Genomic DNA, 22,647 nt, shown 5'->3' on the forward strand with positions numbered 1-22,647 from the left:
GGGACACCTTCCACTAGCCCAGGTTGCTCCAACCTGGCCTTGGCCACTTGCAGGGATGGGGCAGCCACAGCTTCTCTGGACAGCTCCAGTTGTTCCAGCCAGCAATGCTTTGGAGCAGCACAAGCTTCTCTGGCCAAGAAAGTCCTTCTCCTGAGATTCCTTAAAAGAGGGAATGTTCTTGCCAGTGTCAGCTCTGTCAAAGTGCAAACCCCACTGCAGAGGCTGAGTTGGGGAGCACTTGGTGGTCTTCTCACACTGATGAGAGGAAGCAAATGTTTCCCTTTCTGTGACTCCCTCTGAGCTCTGCTTAGCCCTTGCCTTTGCAGACACTCTCAGGTGCTGAGATGAGCTGTCCTGGTTGAACCTGCAGCTCAGAATAAGAGGTGCCCCAAGCCATGGGTACAGAGGCACCACCCTTGCTCCTTGCTGTTGTTCCAGTGCAGGGACAGGACTCATGTCAGCTGTTCCCTGGGAGCCCAGAGCAGACCTTTTTCTGTTTATGGAAAGACAACAGAAAGCTGGAAGAGCCTAACACACCTTGGTAGGGCCTGCCAGTGCCAGTGAAGTCTTTCCATGACAGCCTGAGGGAAATGTGGAAGTTTCTGTAGGGAAATTCAGTCTGTCTTAGACACTCACCTCAGCATGGGCTGCACATCCCTTTGGTTGAACCCCATCCCATTTTGCCAGAAGGCAAAGCACCCAGTAGTTCCTCCTCCTGCCTGAACCAGGCTCAGCTTTACTGATCCATGGAGGAAGGCTGATGGCAGCTCTGCAGGTCCCCAAGTGTGTCATTGCTTCTCTAAAATAACTCCCCACTAACATCACACCTCCCTGCCCATGGCATGGCACGGCACAGAGTGGGTTTTACAGTCAAATCAGGGAGAGGATAATCGTTTAGAAACCCAGAAAGTTCCTCCCTCACCTTCAAACTCTGTTTGGCAGTTGCCAGAGTTCTCATTGAGACTCTCCTCCTCGTTGATGATGATGTTCTCGATGTCCTTCATCGTGAGGTGGTCGCGGAAGGCGTGGTACAGGATGTGCTTCAGCTCCTCCAGCGTTATCCTCTGCATGTCAAACTGTGGGGAGAGCACCCAGTTAGACCCAGTTAGAGACACAGCACCCAGAGGAATGAGGGCACCAGGGCAGTGCCACAGTTCCCTTCTCGTGTTTTACCACCCTCATTCCAACTTTGCAAATGTTGCTCTTTCGGGTTCATTTTACCCTAAAGCTGCAAATGGATGTTGCTGGAGCTCCTTAGTGCTGGTGGAGGAGCAGAGAGACACAGCCCTGTGTCAGGGAGGGTCTTCCAGGCTGGAGAGGCAGCAATTCAGTATCATCTTGGCCACCCCAACAGAGACAAACCCCTGAGGGATCCCCCCTGTAGCTCTTGCACTTTGCCACGAGTCACTGCCTTGTTTCTGACCCCTTTTTTTTTACTTCCTAACTCTCCAGTTGTGCCTGTGTGGCAAGAACAAGCAGAGAACATTTCCCTCTGAGCTGACCTGTGCTGTAGATCCAGTGGGTAAATGTTCTCACACAAAGCAAATGTTAAACCCACGATTCCTGAAGAATACATAGGAAAGGACATTTTGCAGCAGCAGAACTTTGCACACGTGCCTGTTTGTGCTATTAACACCTGCTAAGGGTTCAGCAGAGAGGGCACTCACCCTGGCTGCTGTGCCAGGGCAAGGGATGAGCATCCCTGAGCCCTCAGAGCAGTCAGGAAAGATGGATGGAAATGCTCCAAGCCATGATGATCTTCCCCAGTGCTGGAGATGATCCTCCTCTGCCCAGCACCTTCAACTCAGGCCTTACAGCCCAAAATGGGCTCACCCTCAGCAAACAGTGAGAACCAGGGACTGTCCAGCCTCATCTGAACCACCCACCTCCAAGAAAGCCCAGAAAGACCAAACACCCCCAGGGTAATGTTGCAGTGGAGGAAAGGTGATGCCAACTGGGAGTGGTTGGTACAGGGAGAAATTCCCCCTCCTTTCCCTCAGCATGATGAGGACAGAGCAAACAGGACAGGACAGGGCATGTAGTGATAGGACAAGGGCTTCCCACTGCCAGAGGGTGGGGTTTCGTGGGATATTGGGAAGAAATCCTTCCCTGGGAGGGTGGGGAGGCCCTGGCACAGGTTGCCCAGAGAAGCTGTGGCTGCCCCTGGATCCCTGGAAGTGTCCAAGGCCAGGCTGGACGGGGCCTGGAGCAACCTGGGACAGTGGAAGGTGTCCCTGCCCATGGCAGGGGGTTGGAACAAGATGAGCTTTAAAGTCCCTTCCAACTCAACCCATCTTAGTATTCTTATCACTTCCGAGCTGCTCTGACATTGTCTTCCCTGAGCACTGCTGCACATCTCATCACACAGATCCAAAATCATTAATCCTCAAGGGAAAACTAAGAGAAGTAATTTTATTAAATCTGGACCCTGAAACATTCAGCCACAACTGTGTGTGTACAGGCAGATTTGCACACACTCATCCCTATTTCCCCAGATGTCCTTAGAAGCACTGATTCCTACAATTCTATTCCCTTCTTTCCTGCCACTACCCAAAACCTGGTGCAGAGAAGTGGACAACAAAGTTCCTGCCTTTGGCCCAGATGAAAAGCATTTCTCTGCAAAGCAAGTCTGGTGGGTTTGGTGTTTTTGCTGCTGCCCTTGTTCCTCAGGGATTCAGAGCTAAAAATAGCCAGCACACCATTGTCACCAGTGGCTCCTCGTTGTACACTTCAAAGCTGGATTGCAAATCCCCCTGGCATTTAGTCCCAAATTTCCATCCTGCTTTGCTGTGCACGAGGAAATCTCACCCTCCAGCCTCTGTCTTTCATGTTAGGAGAGCAAGTCAAGCCGAGCAGCTGCGGATTTGACAACCTGTGGGATTCCAAATGGCGTTTCTCTTGGCAACCAGAGGGGTGGGAATGGGGGCTCACTGATGGGAACCTCCCAGCAGGGTGGGAAGTGTGTTAGTGGAGGTCTGCAGAGCTGCCCGGGGTTTGCAGCCCTCCTGGGTGCCTTCCTGCAGTGCTGGTTGCTGGTAAAAGCAAGGTTTTCTCCCCTAACACCCCAATCCTTCATTCCTTTGGGGTCTTTGTCCTGGGAAACTTCAACCTGAAAACTCTTCCTGAGTCCACCCATATGGCAAAGCCTTAATTTCATCCTAGTGGTCACTCCATCTGAGGAGGAGCAGCCTGTCAGCACGTGGTTACCCCATTCCATCACATGGTGGGGTCATTTCCAACCTGTGCTGAGTTTGTTCTTGGCTCAGGGAGGGTTCTCTGACAGAGTTCTTCTGTTGGAGTTTATGGGCTTGGTTTTTCTGCCTTCAGGGAATCATGGAATCACAGGATGGTCTGAGTTGGAAAGGATCTTAAAGCTCATCCAGTTCCACCCCTGCTGTGGGCAGGGACACCTTCCACTAGCCCAGGTTGCTCAGAACCCATCCAACCTGGCCATGGACACTTCCAGGGTCTTTCCAGAAGCTGTCCCAAAGGAACAGTGCTTCCAGAAGCTGTTCAAAACCTGTGTTCACCCATCACCAGGTGGATGCTCACACCTGTGGGTGTTCCACAGCCCAGAGCAGTGTCTCTGAGACCTTCTCTTTACTTGCACCCTTTTTTGAGGACGTGTGAGACTCTGACTTACTGGAAGTGCTCACAGACTTTACATGGGCTTTCCTGACCTTGCAGAAAGCCAACTGATTGCTTCAGGATCTGCCTCACTATGTCCCAAGATGACTGTGTTGGAAGAACATCATCTCTGGATCATCCCTGTGCTCCTTCATGTCTGTCTCCAGAGCTACAGGTGTCCAAACTCACCTTGGGACACACCATTGCCAGTGTTGACACCTATTTTTCCTTTCCTGAGTCTTAGAATCATGGAATCATAAAATCAGAGAATGCTTTGGGAGGGATCTTAAAGCTCATCTGGTTCTACCCCCTGCCATGGGCAGGGACACCTTCCACTAGCCCAGGTTGCTCCAACCTGGCCTTGGACACTCCCAGGGATGGGGCAGCCACAGCTTCTCTGGGCAACCTGTGCCAGGGCCTCCCCACCTGAACAGCCAACAATTTCTTCCGTATCTCCAACCTAAATTTCCCCCCTGTCAGTGCGAACCCATTCCCCTTGTGCTGACTCCCCCATTCCTGATGAACAGCCCCTCTCCAGGTTCCTTGTTGCCCCTTCAGACCCTGAGGTCTCCATACAACCTTCACTTCTCCAGGTTGAACAGCCCCAGTTTTCTCAGCCTGTCCAAGCCTTTGCAGGTCTCCCTCTCTACCAGCACTGTCATCAAGAAGAGTCTTCTGTCCTCCAGCCTTGCTTTGCTTCCAGCTGCCTGGCTTCCAAACAAAACCCTGGTTATCACCTAATCTTAACTATGTGCAAACAGTAATGACTTGGGGGGTTTGGGTCTTCCTGTACCAGCTGACCTATCTAGTAGGACATAATTGTCCTCTTGTTGCTGCATCTCCAGTTCTTGCTTTTGAGTTTTGTTCTAATATAGGGAGAAATGATTTTTTTTATCATTTTGTTGTCATTTTTGCCTTTTAGGAAGCGGAACAACCTCGGTAGGGATTCAAAATCACCCTTGTTGGCTCATGCACTGAATTTCTGTCCTCTCAGCAGGCACGTGGTCACTGCTCCTGCTTTGCCCCTTGCTCCATGTCCACCATGACACACTTATCAGTTTGTCCAGAATAGACTCCAGCTTGGTGCAGGCAGGGACAAGGCTCTGCTTGGGCTCCCTGGTAATTCCTTCTATTTTCACTGCTCTCCAATCTGGCAATTTCCCTGATTCACTTTTCAATTACTCCGGGGTTTATTGTTGTAATGACAGCAACCAGGGAGCAACTCTTAACTTTTATTGACTCCACTGAGAGCCAAACCGTGACTGTTGCAAGCTGAGAACTTTCTATAGGATTTATAATTAGTGGAAATCAATGGTGCAGCTTCTGAAGCTCGGAACACACTGGGAGCACTGAAACAGAAACCAGCTGTGCCCAGTGCTGAGCCTCAGACTCCCCAAGAGCTCAATGGAAACCTCTCCTTGTACAGGGATGTTTGGATCCTGTGGAGAGCACCTGGATGGAACTCAGCAATTGTCCCCAGCAGAAGGAGGATGTTGTCCCTGGACACATCTGGAAGGGAAAGTGGGCCTGTAGCTTCCTGACTCCTCCTTGATTTAAATGTCCTGTTGGGAATGAAAGCAGAGTCCCAACCACTTCCTTCAGTCTCCTTAATCCAAACGTTCCAAATTTATAGCTGATGGACAGCTGCCTTGCTTGCAGAGCACCATTTCCAGATACTTCTGTGTCCTACCTGGAATTCTTTCCTCTAGTGGGAGATGCCCCTCTGGGAAAGACTTGCTTCTCCAAAGAGTTAAATGCTGAAGTAGCCCTTACGATAACTTCATTTAATATCAGCTCTGCTTTTAAAAAAAGAGTGGGAGGCTCCTCTCTTGAATCCCAAGGTGGCCCTGGGATTTGAGAGGAGCCTGCCAACCTTTTTTGAGTGATGCCAGGCTGAGACCCTGCAGGAATTGGAGCAGGGCCTCTCTGGTGACCTGCAAGATCTTTTAAAGCCACTGATAAAAATGCTCTGCTCAACAAATGGTGGGACTGGCTCCTCTGGAGGGAAGGTTTCAGCCAGGAGAGCACTCAGACACCGGTTTCCCAGGTCAGCCATCTGGAAAAGGTCATCTTGGGCTGCTGAGGGCTCCAAGTGGAGACTGGGACAGCAGCAGGAGAGCAGGACTTTGCCTGGTGCTTTTGAAAATCAGGTCTGCAAACCCAAAAGCTTCAGAGAATCAGAGAATCATTTAGGTTGGAAAAGATCACTGAGTTCAACCATTGTCCCAACATCAATTCCACCGCTGAACCATGTCCCTAAGCACCACATCTGTGTATCTGAGATTTCTGGTTTGGGGCAGAATAATGTTTGAATTATGAGATAACACCACTGTTTTGCTCTCAGACCTAGTGCACGTCAGGCCATGTGTCGAACACCCACCAGGCAGATGCAAACTGACCCTTCCCACACTGCCAAAACACGAGGTGTGACCCAAAACAATCCCTGGACTCAACAGAGCAGCTGGACTTGTGCTGTGCTGACACAGCCATGGTGTCCCAGGGCAGCTCTGGGGGTGCAGATTTGCCAGGGCAGTTTTGGGCACCACAATAAAAGGAAGATCTGAAGCCATTAGAGAGTGTCCAAAGGAGGCCACGAGGATGGGGAAGGGCCTGGATTTGAAGGTGTGTGAGGACACTGAGGGCACTTGGTGTGTTCAGCTGGAGAAGAGGAGACTGAGGGGAGACCTCAGTGCAGTTCCACCTTCCTGGGCAGGGGCAGAGGAGGGGCAGGGACTGAGCTCTGCTCTGGGGGGACCAGGGACAGCAGCCAGGGAATGGCTGGAGCTGTGTCAGGGCAGGCTCAGGGTGGATCTCAGCCAAAGGTTCTTCCCCCAGAGGCTGGTTGGGCACTGCCCAGGCTCCCCAGGGCAGTGGGCACAGCCCCAAGGCTGCCAGAGCTCAGGGAGGGTTTGGCTGATCCTCTGGGGCACAGGGGGTGACTCTTGGGGCTGGGCCTGTGCAGGGCTCAGGGTTGGACTGATGATCCTTGGGGATCCCTCCCAGCTCAGCACATTCTGGGGTTCTGTGACTCTGGAATTCTGTGGTCCTCGAGCCAGGTGGACTTTGAGATCACAAACTCCTGATTTGGGACTTTTCCACTGGAGCAATGTTTTGTGTTGGCCCTATATTAAACCCAGTGAGCTGCACTGATGTTCCCCCACTCTGCCTGGGGGTGGATGAATGGCCTTTTTGTACCCACTGTACTTCCCAGATTTGCTCAGCCAGGGCAACGTTATAACGAGGGGAAAACACTGTGTTCTGGAGAAGCCAGGAATGTGGAAGGGCAGGGAAGGAGCTGTGTTTGTAGATGGGATCTGCTGGGCTCTGGAGACTGAAGGACTCTCTACTCATGCCCACGAGCCAGTGAGTGCCATTTCAATCCACAGCACTGGGGCAGGACCCCTCTGGGGAAGCTCCTGGATGAGCTTTTATATATGTGTGTGTGTGTATGTTATTATATATATACTATTATAAATATAAATAGAATATAAATATATATTTATATATTTATATTTAGGCATATAAATGTATTGTCTTATTATAGATACAATACATATTATTCTATATTACTATGTATTGTTGTATAGCATTATGCATTACTGTATATTATTATGCATTATTGTATATTATGGCCTGGTCCCAGCCTGCCAGGGCTTGGAGCCCAGCACTGAGTGTCCAGGATGTTTCTCCATCCTGCTCTGCCCTCACCCACAGGAGCACGAGGCTTGGCCCCAGCACTGCACACACACTCCCAGTGCCCCGAGCATCCAGGGAGCCCAGTGCCCCTGGAAATGACCTTCCCTGCTCACCCCCGTGGTGGCTGGGCTGTGTGACACCCTCTCTGCCCTCTCCACTGGCTCCGTGTGGGCGGGATGTCCCCCAGGACACCCCGGCACCCAGGTGTTGTGGCAGCTCCTCCCCACCCCGGGGTCAGGGTGGCTGCCGTGCCGGTGCCACCTGCTCAGCAGGCTTTGGGCACAGCTCCCTGCGGCTGCCGGGCAGCAGGAATTTCAGGCTCATTTCCATAGTAACAGGCTCGTTCCCGTGCTGGTGTCGGGAGATGGCTCCGCTCTTCCCGCAGCTTTGTCAGCGGGGAATCGAATCGTTTGCACATGGAGAAGTTCAGATCAGATTTAAGTGCATCTCCACAACACCCTCAACCCCAAATGCCTAATCCTGCACTATGGAGTGATGTGCTATTCCAAACTAACCTGCGTGTCCCTTCAGACACCCCACAGCCCACACGGGACCCTCAAGGAGCACCACTGGAATGCCCCCGGCTCTGCCAGAGGCTCTGGTGGCTGTGGATCACAAAAGGTTCCTTGTACAGGTCCAAACAACCTCCTCTGCTCTCAGGAACATGGTGGGATTTTGTGGCTTGTCCTGCTGCAGGGCCAGGAGTTGAACTCGATGATCCCTGTGGGTCCCTTCCCACCCAGGATGTTCCCTGATACTCAGTGTGGATTTGGAGCATCCCTTAACCCTCTGGCCCCATGACACAGGACTCTTGGGACATGAGCTGGTGCACCCAGCACGGGTCTGAAATGAACCCATGAGGACACTGTCACTTGGGTCTGGTGATGGAAAATGCTGCTCAGGGCTGGTCTACAAAGAAACCCTTTTCTCCAGCCCTGGGTGCACCAGAACAAACCCAGAGGTGTAATTCCCTCTGCTGATCTCACCACCCGAGGCTGGTTTCATCCTTTACTGGAGCCAGACTAACTCTTTGGAGCAATGTTTTAGGCAGGGAGTGTGTCACTGGCTTTACCTCTCCACTGACCTCTTCCCTTATATCCTGGGATATAATGGTTATTAAACTGGGCTGAGAGAAATAGGCCCCCTGATAGGCAACACCTCCACAGAAAAAACAGCAGGAATATTAATCCTGGGCCCATTCAATTAACTTTAAACAGTTTAGTAAAACACAGAGAAGTGGTGATTTGTCTTTTTTTTTTTTTTTCAATCAGGAAATGCTCTCAGGCTGAAGCACAAATTAACAGGCTCTAACTACTTCTTTTGCCTACTTTTAAAGCTCCCAGGCCTCCACAACAGGCTGCCAGTCTGATCCCAATCAAAGAGAATACATAAATAGGTCTGCAACATCTTGACCTTCGAGGCAAGGCCTGTGGGAGCCTCTCAGAGAAGCAAACTCCCAGGATTTAATTAAGGCTAAAGCTGGGCATTGCCACTTGGGACCGACCATCTCCCTCCTCCCCCACAGCTCTGGAGTTCTAATGGATTCATCTCCCCAGTGTGAATCCATCAGTGGGATGAGGTGAAACGTGTTCTGATGGTGATGTCTGTGTGTCCCACTGCAGGCAGAGGATTTAGGGCAGAACTGATGCCCCTCTGTTCAATCCCAGAATCCCAGAATGTGCTGAGCTGGGAGGGACCCCCAAGGATCCTGGAGTCCAACCCTCAGCCCTGCACAGGCCCAGCCCCAAGAGTCACCCCCTGTGCCCCAGAGGATCAGCCAAACCCTCCCTGAGCTCTGGCAGCCTTGGGGCTGTGCCCACTGCCCTGGGGAGCCTGGGCAGTGCCCAACCAGCCTCTGGGGGAAGAACCTTTGGCTGAGATCCAACCTGAGCCTGCCCTGACACAGCTCCAGCCATTCCCTGGCTGCTGTCCCTGGTCCCCCCAGAGCAGAGCTCAGTCCCTGCCCCTCCTCTGCCCCTGCCCAGGAAGTTGTGACTGCCATGAATAAGAACATGACAAATGGGGTTTGTGGCAGGTCACTGGGTGGGGTGAGCCAAACCCCCCTGTTTTCCAAGAAAAAAAGGTCCTTCATTCTTTGTCCCTCAGTGGGAGGCCAGGGGGTCTGCACCCTGCAGGGATGTGCTGGGACCCTCAGGGACAGCGGCTCCAGTGGCTGGGAATGCTGCTATTTGTGTCTTGAGCAAGGATGTGAGGGGACTTTGGAGCTCCATCAGGGAAGCTCGTGCTGTGTGAGGTGCCAGTGAAGCAGCTGCACAGCCCCAGAGCCTGGGCTTTGCTTTATGACAATAAACCTGTGAGCCAGGGAGCACAGAGGGATTCTGGAATGAGGGAAAGCCAACATCCAGCTAAAATAACCTGTTTTGTCTACTCTAAAAAATAGATTGAACTTCGTCCACCCATATTTTGTAGAATCCCTGCCCGGAGAAACGATCTTTGAGCTGCTCCTGAATTGGATGAGGCAGCAGAAACCCGAGGGAAGTAAACGTGCAGCCCTGCTGAACGTCTCCTGAAAGCCTTGAGCCAAAGGAAAGCAATTTTTTACTTAACAGTTACAAATGTTTCGAGAATGCCCCAAGAAGTGGATGAGAAGGTGAGACATGTTCCTGAAAGGCACAAAGGACACTAATAATTAATAAAAGCTTTGCAAAGGAGATCAAGAGCTACTGGGGAAAACTTGAAGCATCCCTGACACTGCAGATGATGGTTAACAAAAAATAAGAAGGAACAGCAAACAGCCCTTCTAATTCTGCTCTCCAGCACCAGACAAAGCCAAGATAGAACCATAGGATTATGGAATGGTTTGGGTTGGAAGGGACGTTAAAGACCATCCAGTTCCACCACCTTCCACTAGCCCAGGTTGCTCCAAGCCCCGTCCAACCTGGCCTTGGACACTTCCAGGGATGGGGCAACCACAGCTTCTCTGGGCAACCTGTGCCAGGGCTCCCCACCCTCCCAGCCAACAATTCCTTCCCAATATCCCATCTAACCCTGCCCTCTGGAAGGACACCAAGGTGCCCACCAAGCTGCTCTGTCAGTGATTCAGCTGGATGGGTGAGAGACAATGAGATGGAACACAACTCACAGGCTGAGATAAGGCAGTTTAATAAAGCAGAAGTGAAAGACTGAGTGTGCACAAGCAAAGAGAAACTCCAGCTCAGCCAGACCCCTTCCACAGGGTATTTTAGGGACCTCTCTTCCCTTGTGAACAATGAACCAGAGCAGAAAGGATCTTTCCCATCCTTCAGTGTGCTGGTGCATGACTTGGGCCAAAATTACAATGTCTGCAAAGACTTTGAGTTCTGAGAAGGTGAAGGAGGAGAAAAAATTCCAAACTTAGTCAGTAAAAACATCTCATTATGGTAATTATGGTCCAACATTTGGGGTTTCAGTTTGACCTCTATTAATTCACACTGGGTCTGTTGTTATCTTTTAGCCTGTATTTAGAAACTGAAAGTTGTCATGACCTCAGGCCTGGGACCTTCTCATTTGGAAGACATGTAATATTAAAAAGGCACCTTTTTTTTTTTTTCACAGTGAGAAATTCACCTGAGGCACGAGAAATTCATCTGTGCGGGCCAAAGTCATGATCTGTCAAACTGGCACTTCGTCAGGCGAAGCAAGAAATAACAAATTTAAAATGCCAGAAGTTACTGACGTTATTAACAGGGCCCAGGAGCTGACAGACACCCAGGAGGGAACTGCCAGCACCAGTCTGGCCCAGTGGGGACTGCCCAGCGCCCTGACACAAAGAACATGTTTGATTTGTTTGGGGCTATTTTTACAACTTCCCCCCAACTTGGAGAAATCAGAGTTCCCCTGAAGTCCTTCCCATCTGCCCCCAAAGCCCACGGCTCACGTTAGCCCACATTAGCTCAGAGCACTGGTGCCAGTGCAGCTCCCCAGTTGGCTTGTGCCTGTCATGGATCTTTCCTGACAAGGCTAAAGCCCTGAAGAAAGTCAATGAATGTCTAATTCAGAGGCAGAAACACCGAGGAAAAACCCGCCACTCTTTGCAGTTCAGTTTAGCAATTCAAGAGCAGAGGATGTGAAAAATTGGTGTTGGTGCAGCAAGGCTCAGCAAATGTGAAAAAAGGACAGAAGTGATTTTAATTCTTTCTGATTTGCTTCTCTCTGTCACATTGTGCTGGGATGGGAATCTGTCTTTTATTCTATTTGCATTTTGTAATTATTTTTGTATCACCTTTTGCTCTCCACATAATGACCACTGTTTGAAAATAAGATTAATTGGACTGAAAACTGTGAGGTAGAAAGTTCAACTAAAGCCTGGAGTATCTGCTAAGTTAGTCTTTTGCTGGGAGTACATGATTTTTTTCCCTGCCATGCTAAAAACAAGGTGATCAATTCTGAAGTCCCCTCCAGCAATTCACTTGGCATTTGTTAGCTCCTGCCAGCTACCAACACACTGGGGCAGACAAAGAAGAAAATACAGATCAGCTGTCACTGCAAAAAAATAAAATTCAGGAAAGTGGTTTTAATGCATGACTCAGACTCAGAGCAGTGGGGCTGAGACAAGGAGGGGGCACCTCGAAACTGGGAAAAATGAGCAGCTTTGCTGGTACCTGCAGGAAAGCTCAGGAGAGGGCAGGGACAGCGGGTGGGTTGCTCAGCTCAGGGCTCTAGAACCCAAAAAAGAGAGCCCAGCACAGGAGGACACACCCCAGTGTGTGGGTGAGATGGGGTAAGAATTACAGAATCCCAGAATGTGCTGAGCTGGAAGGGACCCACAAGGACCATCGAGTTCAACCCTCAGCCCTGCACAGGCCCAGCCCCAAGAGTCACCCCCTGTGCCCCAGAGGATCAGCCAAACCCTCCCTGAGCTCTGGCAGCCTTGGGGTTGTGCCCACTGCCCTGGGGAGCCTGGGCAGTGCCCAACCAGCCTCTGGGGGAAGAACCTTTGGCTGAGATCCAACCTAAACTCCATTGACACAACTCCCTCCGTTAACAGGAGGGTTGGAGGCCAATGCAAACTGTCTCCAAACCTGTCTTCCCAGTTCCAGCAGTGAGTGCCGACAGGGACTGTCACCAGTGGTCAGGAAGTTCAGGCAAGTGCCAGCTGCCACCCTGCCACACAGTCACAGCCCAGTCACGTCATGGGAGAGAGCTCTGACCCAGGTCTGTGAGATCAGGCTGCTAATTGTACATCAGTTATGCATGAATTAGAGAAATATTTAGCTCAGTGACACTCGAGGACTCTTCTCACCCTAAAATAAGCTGTCACATGACAGCCCAGCTCCCCCGTCCCGAGCTCTGCTGGTGTGGCTGCAGGAGCTGAGCTCAGGCACCAGCAAGGCAAGGGAAGGACTTGTGGCAAACAGCTGTGCTGCCAATCCAAGCCCAGCATGGTAAGGGTGGAGCAGCTCTCCTCCAAGGAAAGGCTGAGAGAATTGGGATTGTTCAACCTGGAGAAGAGGAAAATTTGGGGTGACCTAATTGTGGCCTTCCGGTATCTGACAGGACCTTAAAAGGAAGATGGAGAGAGACTATTTACAAGGGCTTGGAGTGACAGGACAAGGGGGAATGGCTTCCCACTGAAAAAGTAGGTTTAGATTAGATATTAGGAAGGAATTCTTGGCTGCGAGAGTGGCACAGGTTGCCCAGAGAAGCTGTGGCTGCCCCATCCCTGGAAGTGTCCAAGGTCAGGTTGGATGGGGCTTGGAGCAACCTGGGCTAGTGGAAGGTGTCCCTGCCCATGGCAGGGGGTGGAACAAAATGAGCTTTAAGTCCCTTCCAACCAAACCATTCTGGGATTCTATGGGTTCAAGCCGTACCCCCCAAAGTCCAACACTTCCCCAGGCATGAAGGAATAAGGCTCTTCAAGGCGACAGCAAAGCTTTGCTGCTGCATTTAACTCGTGTTCACAGGTGGCCCAGGAATGTGCACATGACTGGATGCAGCCCTGGTACACATATTAATGTGCGGGGATAAAACAAGACCAGATAATCTGATCACACGCTGGCATCTAAACCTTTTCTTTCCTACATGCACTGAAACAAGACAGCTTTCCTAAGTGCTCATCTCCCCCTCAAGCCACTACATGAAGCTGACTTTGATCAGAAAAGCACTGCAATCAAAAAGCAGCAGATAATTTTGACGATACCACGCAGGGAGAACACAATCCTGTTCCACCCTGTTGACAGTTCCGCAGAAATATTTGGATAATTTGTGTTGGTTCAAAGCTATCCCTGACAGGATTAGGTGATTCACCAAAAAGGGATGTTTCCCACCTAGCAAGGGTGACATCTGTTTTTATCAGGTGTGCCATAAACAACCTAGAACATGGCAATCCATGACAAAGAGATGTGTGGATGTGGCACTTGGGGACATGGGTTAGTGGTGGCCTTGGCAGTGCTGGGAATGGTTGGATTCAATGATCTTAGAGGTGTTTTCCAACCTTAATGATTCCATGATCCTTGAAGATGTACAAACTCACTGCCTATGAGAAAAATGACTTGAACCCACTGCCTGAATTTCACCTTACACCAGGAACCACAGGGAAAATCACCGAAGACGTAAAACCAGCACTAAAAAGATGTCGTTTGGAAAACAAAAATACGTTCTCTTTTTGCCATGCAGCTTTCAAACGCTGCTCAACCTCAGCAAAATCAATGTTTGAGTCCCTGCTGATCCACCTCACCCGCCGACTACAGGAAAACGCGGAAAATTCACCCAGCTCCTCAGCACCGCCGCGGATTGCCCGGGGGCCGAGCCAGCTCCCCGTGCATCCCCATCCCTAAGATATTTAACTTCTGAGAGAATTTGCTTAGGAATTAATGTTCCCAACACTCTCTTCGCCCTCGGCTGGCGCGGGGCTCCCTCACGGCCCGGCCCGGCCCCTCAGCGCCGCCGCCATTGCCCGTCGGCTCCTTCCTCACGGACACGGCCCCGGGGATGAGCCTTTTCCCCCGGGTAGGAGTCCCTTTTCCCGGAGATCAGCCCCTTCCTCGGGGATAAGCCCCTCTCCCAGAGGATGAGCCCTTTTCCCTCGGGGAAGAGTCCCTTTTCCCGGAGATCATTCTTGGGGATGAGGCCCTTTCGCCGGGGATGAGCCCCTGCCCCCGGGGATGATCCCTTTCCCTAAAGATGAACCCTTTCTCCCTCAGATGAGCTCCTTCCCCAGGAGATGAGCCCCTTTCCATGGGAATGAGTCCTTTTCTCCTTTCATCCATGAGTCCAATGAGTCCAATGAGTCCTTTCATCCATGGGGATGAGCCCTTTCCCATGGGGATGAACCCCTGCCCCGGTCCCGAGCCCTTTCCACCGCGGATCAGCTCCTTCCCCCAGGGATGAGCCCCTTTCCTTGGGAATGACCCCTTTCCCCCAGGGATGAGCCCCTTTCCTTGGGAATGACCCCTTTCCCCCGGGGATGAGCCCCTTTCCTTGGGAATGACCCCTTTCCCCCGGGGATGAGCCCCTTTCCTTGGGAATGACCCCTTTCCCCCGGGGATGAGCCCCTTTCCTTGGGAATGACCCCTTTCCCCCGGGGATGAGCCCCTTTCCCTGGGAATGAGCCCTTCCCCTGGGGATGAGCCCCTTTCCTTGGGAATGAGCCCTTCCCCTGGGGATGAGCCCCTTTCCTTGGGAATGAGCCCCTTCCCCTGGGGATGAGCCCTTTTTCTAGGGGATCAGCCCCTTCCTCAGGGAATCAGCTCCTTCACCTGGGGATGAGCCCCTTTCCCCCAAGGATGAGCCCTTTCCCCCACCCTCAAGCCCCTTCCCCGGGAATGACCCCTTTCCCCTGGGGATGAGCCCTTTCCCATGGGGATGAACCCCTTCACCCAGTCTCGAGCCCTTTCCCCCGGGGATCAGCTCCTTCCCCCGGGGATGAGCCCCTTTCCCTGGGGATCAGCCCCTTTCCCGGGGGATGAGCCCCTTCCCCAACTCACCCCCCTCACCCAGCATCTCCCCATTTCCCACCAGCCCCCATCATGGGGGGTCACAGGGCAGGACCCCCTCGGTGTGTCCCACCCCAGGCCCCTGAGGGGATGGGTGACCCTGGGGCCCTGGAGAGGCTGTGAATATGGACACATCTTCCTTTTCCCTTCCATTTTCCCATGGGAATGTGACTCTACCATCCCCTTAAAGTGTTGGGCTACACTTTAAGCCTCGGAACATGCTTTCCCATCTAAACAAAAAAAATGGCTTGTAAAGGGGGCTTGTGTAAAAGAGCGACTTGTTACATGAGCAGATGGTGATAGGACAAGGGGGAAAGATTTTAAACTAAAAGAGGAGAGATTTAGATTGGATTTTAGGAAGGAATTGTTCCCTGTGAGGGTGGGGAGGCCCTGGCACAGGTTGCCCAGAGAAGCTGTGGCTGCCTCAGCCCTGGAAGTGGCCAAGGCCAGGTTGGAGCAACCTGGTCTGGTGAAGATGTCCCTGCCCATGGCAGGGGGTGGAACTGGAGGGTGTTTAAGGTTCCTTCCAACCCAAACCATCCTGTGATTCCAGATATGGAAAATAAGCTTTGTGACACATTAAAATTTTCCTCACTCACTGATTTCTCCTGACACCAAATCATTCCCTGGCAATAATTGCCCATTTCTCTTCATCCCACTGGGCTAAGGACCTCACCTGTAGCCTTCTCTGCTCTGCAGCTACCAATCCCAATTTTCTCACCAAATTATGAAATGTATTAATAAAGTCAAGCTGTTTCCAGCCTGAGAGTCATCAGCTGCTGCTCCAGCTCTGGAGAAGGACATGCATCTTCAACAGTTGATCAGGGTATTTTTTCTAATAAAAAATGTCACTGATCCATGAAAACTCCATCTCCTTTCTAAGCCCTGATTTCATTAAAACTTCATTAATTGGAGGCCTAACGGCAAGAGGGAAGGACACAGCTGGTCTTTTCTTCCAACACAGACCTGGCAGCCTGACTGGAGCTGACTGCAGACACTCCCTCTGGGCAGGGAGCATGAAAAATGGCATCTACTTCTTTGACCAATTTGATCTCTGGAAGGAAGGATCTGTTGTGGGGGACACCAGCAACACCACCAGCTTCGGGGTGGCCTTTTGCCTGGAAGGGATCTGTTTCCTTAGTCCTTGAATCCAGTTTCTCTGCAAAGGTTATTTAATGTTTATTATTTGCCCAAGAGCCTTGGCTCAACGGCAGCATTATCATCCCATCCCATCTGCTAGAGAAGTGGGTTTTTTTGCAAAATAAAAAGATCCCAGACTTTTGTCAAAGAAAAAGCTGATAGAATAGAGACTGAAATCAATATTGCAACTCTCAGTGGCTTGTAAAGGAAGGATGTCCTTTGCCTTCCCTTCACTCCTGACTTGTAAACATCTTTACAGCTCGGTTTGCATAGGGCAAAGTGTCTGATCAAGCCCTAGTTAAATGGGATTGGTGATCCCTGGGACATCTGGGATCTTAGCCCATGCCTCCTTCTGTGTGGGAGGAGGGGTTGAACTTGTCCTAGGATTTATCTTGAACTTTGGTGGTTTGTCTTAATAAATGCAAATGTTGCTGCATTCTGTGCCCCCACACAATAACCCTTCAGTTGTTGGGTCAGCCCTAATGAAATCCTCTCAACTCTTAGGGATGAAAACTCTCCCTGCCCGACTGCAGAAGTGCCTTTTGGGAAAGGCCGAGCAGGTCCTGCTCCTTCTGTGCCCAGGGTCAAGCTTCACCATGGGCTCCAGAAAACCCTTTTCCCTCTTTTTCCCTGGGCAGCAGGAGTTGCCCAGACACTGGTAGTTGTGAAAATAATGCCCAGTGGAGCCCCTTGGCTGTATAAAGGGATTTTTGGGTGGAGAAGGAGCTGCTCCCTGCTCCAGGAGGTGCATGGGGAGGTACATGAGCACAGGACCCCCTTTGCAGGAGAGCTCCTTGCACAGAGGGAGTGAAATGCAGATTTTTGGCTTGAGGGTTGTGCTCCAGGCACCTCGGGGAGCCTGACGAAGTCCACACAAAACATTTTTGTAATTTTGTGGACACAGCCAGCTCAGGCTTCCAATCAGTACTGGGAGCTGTTCTGTGCACTCCAGCAGCAGTTTCATTGTGTCCCTGGGCATAATGTCTAAAAGCACAGGGGAATGTAATTCCACCCCACTGGTACTTTTAGGCCTTTTTCTCTGACTGCCTCCCAAGTGCCCCCTTCTTTCTCCTGTGATCTCTTCCCACTTTGCGAGAGTAACCTGGAGAAAAGTGCTGATTTTGAAGGTGACCCCACTGCAGGGAAACCAAAAGAGAAACCTGAACCCAAATAATCCAGAGAGAAAACGTCTGGGGAGACCAGCTGGGCAGAGCTGAGGGAGTCCAGGAGCCCTTGGCTGCTTTGGCCCCCCAAGTCCTGCACGTCCCACTGCCCAATACTGCGAGTCCACATTTGGGGAGAGCAAAGAAGAGGCATTTTTAAGGGAAGTGTGCGAGGACTGGCCAGCTGCTGTGAGTTAATCTCGCTGTAAATCAATCCCTGTCACCACCACTGTTTGTTTGTTTGCACTGCAGAAGCCCCCAGAGCCAGCAAGGGGGAGCAGCAGCACTCAGGAGATGTGCTCCTGTGCTCACACACCTCACAGAGCTACGGGCAGGCAAACAGCCCTATGTGCTCCTGGCTCATGCCAAGATGCAGGGACAAGGACACCAGTGATCCCATCAGCTTGAGGCAGAAGGCATAAGGAGGTTGGATAAAACAGCCATCAAAGAGCATGAGCACTGCCAGGGCAAAGTTCTCTGTGCTCTTTGATGTAGGTGGGTTTAAATCTTCCCCACGCCCTGGGGGCTCCTTTGCAGGGGTCAAACCCTGCTCACAACACTCGAGAGCATTGCAAAGGTTTTTTCTAAGAACAGAAGAGCTCCCTCTCTCCCTCCCTCCAAAATCCTGTGTTCTCCTGGTGGGAAAGGGATACGTGAGGTTCTGCATCTGAGGAAGTGCTGTAAGGAATGAACCAGCACACGGGGCTGGAGGACTGCTGGGCTTTCACACCATCACAGAACATGCTGGGCTGGAAGGGATCCACAAGGATCATCAGTCCAACCCTCAGCCCTGCACAGGCCCAGCCCCAAGAGTCACCCCCTGTGCCCCAGAGGATCAGCCAAACCCTCCCTGAGCTCTGGCAGCCTTGGGGCTGTGCCCACTGCCCTGGGGAGCCTGGGCAGTGCCCAACCAGCCTCTGGGGGAAGAACCTTTGGCTGAGATCCAACCTGAGCCTGCCCTGACACAGCTCCAGCCATTCCCTGGCTGCTGTCCCTGGTCCCCCCAGAGCAGAGCTCAGTCCCTGCCCCTTCTCTGCCCCTGCCCAGGAAGCTGTGACTGCAGTGAGGTCTCCCCTCAGTCTCCTCTTCAGCCTTTCATGAGCTGCAGGACTTGGCCATGGCACCAGTGTCACCCACAGCAGATGTGTGGCACAGGTGATGCTAGACCCAGCCATGCAGCAGTTGCAGAAGAACCTCTTTGTGTCACATTTCAAGTTTTCTGTTTTCCCTTCTCCTGAACAGACACCTCCAAAAGCTGCATTTCCCTGCAGGAGCACTGTGCTCCCTGGCCAGCTGTTCCAGCTGATCAGCTCCCGTCAGCCTGTCATCTCTGACGCTTCTCTTGGAGCATCATCCATGTGATAGTGCTTTGAGATTCCTCAGGAGACACAAATCCATATCTGGGGGATTTCTGAGCTCATTTTCTGCCCCTGCTCTGCCCTGTTTGGCACAGCCACAGCGAGGGGCCACTGCACACGTGTCTGGCTGCCCTTGGGGTGTCCCACACTCTGTGCTTTGTGGCCCTGCAGTAATTTCTGGAGTCACCTCATTCCTTGCTGCCCTACAGCATTCATTTCACAACAGCTGATTTCACAAAAAGTGCAGAAAGAAAAGCGAAAGGCAAAGAATGCTTGAAAATGCACCAAGTGCTGCAGCTCCTCGGTAACTCAGAACTGTAGAATTACAGAGTGGTTTGGGCTGGAAGGGACTTTAAAAATCACCTTGTCCCTGCCCCCCTGCATGGGCAGGGACACCTTCCACTAGACCAGGTTGCTCAAAGCCTGGTGTTCCATCTCTCTAATCATCTTTGTGGCCCTTTGGAACATGGTCCCCTGGAGCTGAGCTGACCACCACTGGGGGCTGTTTACTGGTGATTAATCTTGCTGTCACTGGGGTAGCCAGCCTGAAATATTTGCTCCCTACCTGAGTATATCAGGTGCACCTGGATTTTATCAGAGAGATGAGAAGGCTCTGTCATATCTGCCTGGAGCTCAGACGTCAAAATAGTTCAGTTTTGCACCAATGTGTTGTTTTTTCCAGCAAAAGGAAACGTGGTTTCTTCAGAAAAGGTGCCCAAATTTTGTCCTTGGTCCCAGAGAGCAGAAATCAGAGCTGTCCCTCCTGAGGAAACTGTTGACTATGCTCTGTTTGAAACAAAAGAATTGTTCTTTGTCTTCCTGGCTACTTCCAAAGGCTGCACAGGAGATTTGGAGCCAATTTCCAGAGTAAGGTTAAGTTTTGAGCTGCCTATTTGTCAACACCATCCATCCTCTTTTTTTTTTCATGTCTGTGAGGGTTTTTTGCAGGTTGGGGTTTTTTTCCCCATGGTGGTTGATTGAATAAAATCTACATACAGGTAACAACAGACTCCACCATTTTCTGTATTAAACACTTTCTTTCCCCCTGCACAGTCTATCCAGGGGAGTTTGATGTTGCTGTGATTTCTCCAAGGGAAAAGCTGGGAAGAGCTGCAGGGGAGTGAATTCAAGTGAAGCATCTCCCCATGAGCTCCTTGCTGCCGAGTCACCGAGCTCAGAGAGGAGCTGAGCCCACAGCAGCTGCTCTCTGTGTTTCTGGGGATATACATTTACATCAAAACTGAAGGTAATTAAAGGCAAGGCATTGTAAAATATAATTTTGAGCAGTTTGCAGCATTCATGCATAATTTTCAAATTATTTGGGCAGAGAGAAACTATTAGAGTTGACAAGTCAACATAATATGCAGCAAGAAGGAATAAAACCCAATTTCTAATTCATCCATTATGTCAATTAATAAAGGAATTGATATAAATGAGATGTTCAGGATCTTGGAGAGTGAAGAGGAATGTGCTTCTCTCAGAGCCTGGATACAGCCCCTGGAAAAGACAGGAAAGAACATCCCTGGGAATAGGTGTCACTGTCAGCTGGTTTTTATGAGTGCTAATGAAGCATCCTAAAAATATGGACCCTGGGGGAGTCCTGAGGATTTTATAAAAACCCAAGGATTGGCCCCTGTCAGGCTGGGTAAATTTGACATGCCTCCATCAAAAAAATGTTGTCATTCCTTGGATCAGCTCTGTCAACAGCTTAGATGAATTTCCCTGAGCTAATTGCTTTTTAATAGTTTGTTGTGTGAGCACCTGCTAATTATAAGTCACAGGGCTTTGTGAAAACACATCTGAAATAATCCTACAGGTGATAAATGGCTTTTAGGAACAAAGGCATTTTTAGCAGAGTGTGGTTTCCTGGGTCTTCTGGTGATCTGAAGTCCCACTTGAAGCAGCATCACCAGGTCAGCCCATCCTGTTGCCATTAGACAGGAAGAAATAATTCATCATTTGTTAGTTATCCAGGTGGCTTTGGCCTTTCTGATTCTAAAGTAATCCAACTCTTTATGCTGTTGGCTGATTTCCTTAGGTTTCAATCCTTACAAGCTCCTCTCAGATTCCCTCATTTGGGCCCTTACAGGAGACAGAGGAAGTGGTTGAGATCCCAGACTGGAACATTCCCATAGAGATGGAGAACAAGGGATGCTGCAAAATGAGACTGTGAGTGGTGAAGCAGAGATGTGGAAAGCTGCTTCCCAAAAACACAACAGTTGGACCATCTTCAGGTCATGCTGAATGAGGCAAAGGTCCCTTCCATGCTCACCAAAACGGGGCCATACAAGCAGCAAACCCAAAAGAATAGAAGTTGTCTTTAACCCCCCCTGCAGCCCACGAAGCTCTGGCTGGGTCAGGCCAAAATTTGGTTGTCTGGAGATTTTCTTTGCTTCCCTTTCCCTCAGAGGTCTCGAATCTCACCTTTATTGCAAGATGGAAGAAGAGAGACCTCGAGTGAATAATTTGCCAAGTTATTTCTGGAAGTTCTGCAAACTTGCAGCACATGAAACTTGTGCTATCAAGAAATTTCACACCTTGCAGGAAGAAATCTTCTCCTTTTGCTTGTTCTGAAACTGTCTATCATTTCACTTGAACCCTTCTTAGCTCCAGTCATCACTTTCCCAACTTCTAACATCTCACTCCCCAGGGTTCCTTTTTCCCACCCGAAGTTTCCCTCTTGAGGAAGCACCGCCTGGAATTCATGAACTTCTTCCTTGTTCTTCTCTGCAGTTTCTCCCATCCCACCATCTCCCTTTCACATCTTGGATGTCGTCAGGTTCTGCTCCAAAGCATCTTGGAAGGGAGCTCTGTTTTTTTCCCTCTTCCCTTCTCAAACTTTCCCAGATTTCCACGTGCTGTTTTGACTGGGGCTGACATTCCCGCTGCTCCACCTGTTAAAAAGAACTCAAAGAATGGTACCTCATTCCTGAGTGGTACCAGCCAGCTCAGAGCTCCAGAGATGCCCAGTATGGAAAAGGTTGGGCATCACTCAGTGCTTGTTTTTGTCATGGAAGGTGGGGACCAGGGGTGTGAGACAATCTTTCCTCTACTGGCCTTGTAGCACCCAGTGGTGTTTTCCACATCCTGGACCAGGGACCCAGTTTCTGCCCATCTTGTGATGGTGGAGGCTCCAGCTGGGATGGTCATACCCCTGGAATGGTGATGATCAGCCTGAGCTGGGCTTAAACATTGTTCCCAGGGATCTGAGGAGATGGTGGAGCCCCCAGGATGGCAAAGGCTTGAAATGAGGTGCCATGCTTGAGGTGGGACTGCTGCCCTCCTGCTGGTTGCAAAAGCACCTCCCAGGAAGAGATCCAGGCCCAGCACCTGCCTTGGTGTCTTGATGATGGTGACGAGAGTTTGAGCTCTGCTCAAAGAGACAACTCATCATCTGCTGCCTCCAGAGGCCTCCAGTGCCAAGAAATCCAACTTTTGGCTGCTTTTGACCATGAAGGACCACTCAGTGTCTATCCAAGCAAAGACTGGGGGTTGGGAGCCATCCTTGTCACACTCCAGGTGAATGCTGGGGAATAGAAAGAGGGTTTGGTCCCTGTGTGGGGCTCAGAGGGATTTCTGGTTTGACCCAGAATGGCAACAGCTGGTGAAATAAAGCAGAATGAAAGGGCAAGAGTTTCAACAGCTGCTAAATGCCAGGCAGGAAAAAATGGGCTGTGTCCCCTTCAGGAGCCCCTTGTCCCCTTGGCTGATCTACCAACCACCTGAGAG

The 22,647-nt window shown here is 50.8% G+C and overlaps 2 protein-coding genes across 5 annotated transcripts in view; one reads left to right on the plus strand and one right to left on the minus strand.

The window, feature by feature from the left end:
• Positions 1–17,166, plus strand: part of AUTS2 (activator of transcription and developmental regulator AUTS2) — a 1,122,443-nt gene extending 1,105,277 nt beyond the window's left edge. The window contains exon 20 of the mRNA XM_064677607.1: positions 17,155–17,166. The gene's annotated coding sequence lies outside the window, so the exon portion shown is untranslated. The remainder of the gene's footprint in view (positions 1–17,154) is intronic.
• CALN1 (calneuron 1) overlaps positions 1–22,647 on the minus strand; it is a 178,429-nt gene that overhangs the window by 53,580 nt on the left and 102,202 nt on the right. For all 4 annotated transcript variants that reach the window (XM_064677618.1, XM_064677622.1, XM_064677621.1 and 1 more), the window contains one exon: positions 923–1,076. In XM_064677618.1, the coding sequence (XP_064533688.1) occupies positions 923–1,076 (154 nt within the window). The remainder of the gene's footprint in view (positions 1–922; positions 1,077–22,647) is intronic.

The sequence above is a fragment of the Pseudopipra pipra genome, chromosome 21 (assembly GCF_036250125.1).
Source record: "Pseudopipra pipra isolate bDixPip1 chromosome 21, bDixPip1.hap1, whole genome shotgun sequence".
In the NCBI taxonomy this organism is placed as follows: Eukaryota; Metazoa; Chordata; class Aves; order Passeriformes; family Pipridae; genus Pseudopipra; species Pseudopipra pipra.